General features: G+C 43.3%; 1 protein-coding gene across 1 annotated transcript; it reads left to right on the forward strand.

Moving 5' to 3' along the window:
- Window positions 1–1,727: 1,727 nt before the first annotated feature.
- LOC124670987 (peroxidase 2-like) lies at window positions 1,728–3,059 on the forward strand. The gene is made up of 3 exons (XM_047207441.1): window positions 1,728–1,949; window positions 2,103–2,285; window positions 2,379–3,059. The coding sequence occupies exons 1-3, from the start codon at window positions 1,728–1,730 to the stop codon at window positions 2,934–2,936; spliced, it is 963 nt and encodes a 320-aa protein (XP_047063397.1). The 3' UTR covers window positions 2,937–3,059.
- Window positions 3,060–3,993: the final 934 nt, after the last annotated feature.

A 3,993-nucleotide genomic window follows, 5' to 3' on the forward strand; every position in this document is an offset into this window, starting at 1 on the left:
CCAAATCATATACATATGATTCATTAAATCTATCACTACGTCTAATATTGCAAAAGTAGTAACTTTCAGCCTATTTTCCATTTTGTTTTGATTGCATGGTGGGGATGTGGAGCGTGAATATCTAGGAGTTGTTGAGGTACTACATGCCTTCTTGATGAGACCATGCTTTCTTCCTGAGTTAGTGCCAGCTTGCCAAATGATTGATAATAAATGAAATGCCTAGTTGATCCTTTCATATTACTTATATCCTCCTCCAATTTGATCCAAGGGATAATTGATGGATTGGAAGTTCACTTTACCTTTCTTGTATTATTACAGATACGAGGAATAACTTCAGCTAAAATTGGAATTGAGTATGATAGTTGTAACTATTTATTGTGCCATAATGCCACATGGTACAGAAGTTGGTAGAGCTGCCAATCTCACTTTAGGTCTGCTCTTGTCCGGTTGGCGTAATGCTTGTTACTTTTGGCCCAAAATTTCATCCGGATTAGGATTGAGGTGATATTAGAGTCAGAATATTCATATCGATGAGACCAACAATCTATGTGATTATATTATTTGAGAATATTTTGGATCTCAATATAGAAAATCCATCGGAAGCTTATAACTTCAATAAAATGATCAACCTGGCTCCAGTTAACGGGATAAGTGCATGAGAGGTGCATTTCACCTAAAAATCCTACAGTAACAAAGTAAAGGAACAAACCCAAATGAAATTGTGGACGACATAATCTGAGATAAATCACAAAATATCATGGCTAAACTCAAGAAATGTTGAGTACAAGATGGACTCATCAAAGTGTAACATGCAATTTAGATATTTGAGCCTGAAAAACTGAGCTTGTAGAAAAACTAAAACCATTATTCTAGTAAGTCAAACTATCTACCTGAATATTTTGGGAAGTATTCAGGATGCATAGCCATATTCAAGAGATCTTGCTGTTTTCTAAAATTTTGACAAATTGTTAATAAAATTCCAGAGTACATAGAAAATTGTGACAAAAATGTAGTCCCTCCATCCCATGAAACATGTCGAAAGTTTGTATAAATTTGAATGTATCTAGTCATTAAATAGTGTCTAAATACATCCAAATTTAGAGAAACCTTCAACATGTTCCGATGGAACAGAGGGAGTAGTAAATGAGAATAACTACTCTTACCTTGAGTATTCTGGTAATTTATCATGTGACATTGTCTAGTTTTGTATGTTGTGCAGTTTGAAATTCATTTTGTGCCAAACACATCTATTTGTCTTACCTATTCGGTTCAAGCCGATTTTAAGCCGAACCATCCTGGTCAGTCGATACTAGATGGGCACATGGTCAGATTTCAGTATATTAGCTAGCTAAAGTTTGTAATTATGGTTTTTTCTATTAAGTGTCCCACATTGACGGGAGTGTAGTTTTTTTTGTTACAACACCACTTGAATTTTGTATTTTCTTGTGTCAAACCAACGCTATTATACGATGAATAAAGAGGTGATAACACTATTCCCTAAAAAAAATAGGTGAAACCATAAGTCAAGAAGAGCAGGAGAAAATACGACGTCGCGTAGTGGGCTAGTGCCTAGTGGCTAATGGCATGCCCGATCATGTCCCCTATATATACCACGTTGCCTGTAGTTATCCAAGCACACTACCATAAGCTTGAGCTACATAGAGTGTGTGAAGTTAGTTAGAACGGGAACCTATCTGCACTTGGCTACTTGTCTTTATCTATTAGCAATGACGACAACCTGCAAGCATACCTTGGGTTCCTGCGGCATCGTGGCCTTGATCTTCTTATCTGCCGCGCTTGTTTCAGCTCAGCTTTCCACTGATTTCTACGACGAAACCTGCCCCGACGCTCTGGACATCATCGAGGACGCCGTGCGAGCCGCCGTCTCCAAAGAGTCTCGCATGGGAGCGTCGTTGCTGCGCCTCCACTTCCACGACTGTTTTGTCAATGTAAGTGTCGTACGCTCATCCCTACCTAATTAAGCTCTCTCTTTTCGAGGTTTAACCAATAAAGTACCCTGTCAATGTAAGTGTCGTATGCGGTATGCTCGTTGTTTTTAGGCTCTCCCTTTTCCAAGACTAACAATTGACGAACTTGAACAGGGCTGTGACGGGTCAGTGCTGCTCGACGGCGCCACCGGCGAGAAGAACGCGGTGCCCAACAAGAGCTCCCTTCGCGGCTTCGAGGTGGTCGACGACATCAAGACGCAGCTCGAGGAGTCCTGCGCCAAGGTCGTGTCCTGTGCCGACATCCTCGCCGTCGCCGCCCGCGACTCCGTCGTCGCCGTAAGCACCACATACACAGGCTTCAGACCACAACTCAAAATCACTTGCTTAATAATAATGTTAAATTCGAACTCTACCTATGATCAACTGCAGCTGGGAGGCCCCACGTGGGACGTGGAGCTCGGCCGGAGGGACGGCTCGACGTCTAGCCAGGACGCCGCGAACACCGACCTCCCGGCGCCAACCTCCGACCTCGGCGCCCTGATCAAGGCCTTCTCCGACAAGGGCCTCACCGCCAAGGACATGGTCACGCTCTCCGGCGCGCACACCATCGGCCAGGCCCGGTGCGTCAACTTCCGCGGCCGCCTCTACAGCGAGAACGCCACCCTCGACTCGACGCTCGCCACGTCGCTGAAAACGAAATGCCCGTCGACCGGCAGCGACGACACCACCTCGCCGCTCGACCCCTCCACGTCCTACGTCTTCGACAACTTCTACTACAAGAACCTGCTGCGCAACAAGGGCCTGCTGCACTCGGACCAGCAGCTGTTCAACGGTGGCTCCGCAGACGCGCAGACCACCGGGTACGCGTCCGGCATGGGCGCCGGCTTCTTCGACGACTTCCGTGTCGCCATGGTGAAGATGGGCGGCATCGGCGTTGTCACCGGAACCAGCGGCCAGGTCAGGGTGAACTGCAGGAAGGCAAACTGAAGTATCTGCCATTGATCGATCAGTGTGTTGTTTGTGTCGCGTGTGTTCTCCACAGTTTCTTCCTGTGTGGTGATTCATGTAGTCTGCTTCGAACGGTTGCAGTACTACGTCACAGGAAGATATCTTCAAGGAATAATAAGATCAGATGAACCTTCTTGAATGATGCATGCGCTTCGATTTTGTGCACTCCCTCAAATTAGGCAAAATGGAGGTTAAAATCTATGAAGGTTTAATATATTTAGAGCTAGAGGTAATTAAGTTTGACAAAATTCCGAAATTTAAATTTGAAAGAAGTATGCGTGCCCCACAACTAACGGAAAACGGAGAGAACATCCTAGCCAGAGGAGAATTTTTTAGTTGGTGCTCAGTGCGCTCATGTATTTCGGCTGATAATAAGTGCATCAAGATACTAGCTTGTTTTTTTCTCTCAAACATTTTTTCTCTTTTATCTTCTCTGGAGCCATATAATCTTTGAACTTGATACTTTGCATATCACTGAACCATAACAATTAGAATGTGGAAAAATAGTTTAGATTTTTATGATATTACAGGTATATCCATTTAAAGGATTTGTTTTGACTTTTAAATAATTTTAAATTTTGAATTGCACAGCAAAATTTAAACGACTTTTCTCGCATTGTAGTTGTTATGTTTTAGTAACTTGCAAAGTTTCAAATACATACATTATATAGTTTGAGAATATCGAAAAAAAAGTCGCTCGCAACTTTTCCTAAGGTAAAAAGAACGGTGTGCATATTACTATAAAATTCTAAAACCGCCTTACTTGAGGTCATGAACTGCAGCTCCTTGCACCCTGCTTCAACTTATGGATATCTTTGATCCTCTCCTTCTCCTTCTACTTTATCGTCAGTGGTTGTACGTTGTCCAGCTCCCTTCCTCACCTCGACAGCTTGAACCAGTAAAGCTGCTCTCCAACCCATCCTAGGGGTCGATTGCTGGATTTAGAAACTTGTGGGGATTAGGCCGGTACACCATTATTTATCCAAGGAGGTTCTTTGTCCTTTTTCATATAGTTATGGGAGGAGAAAATTATAAG

Source organism: Lolium rigidum, chromosome 7 (genome assembly GCF_022539505.1).
Source record: "Lolium rigidum isolate FL_2022 chromosome 7, APGP_CSIRO_Lrig_0.1, whole genome shotgun sequence".
Taxonomy (NCBI): domain Eukaryota; kingdom Viridiplantae; phylum Streptophyta; class Magnoliopsida; order Poales; family Poaceae; genus Lolium; species Lolium rigidum.

Excerpts from the sequence above, each read along its gene's own strand:
- LOC124670987 (XM_047207441.1), top strand. The coding sequence starts at position 1,728 with ATGACGACAACCTGCAAGCATACCTTGGGTTCCTGCGGCATCGTGGCC. Across the intron at positions 1,950-2,102 it reads TCCACGACTGTTTTGTCAAT|GGCTGTGACGGGTCAGTGCT; the intron begins GTAAGTGTCGTA and ends GAACTTGAACAG. Across the intron at positions 2,286-2,378 it reads CCCGCGACTCCGTCGTCGCC|CTGGGAGGCCCCACGTGGGA; the intron begins GTAAGCACCACA and ends GATCAACTGCAG.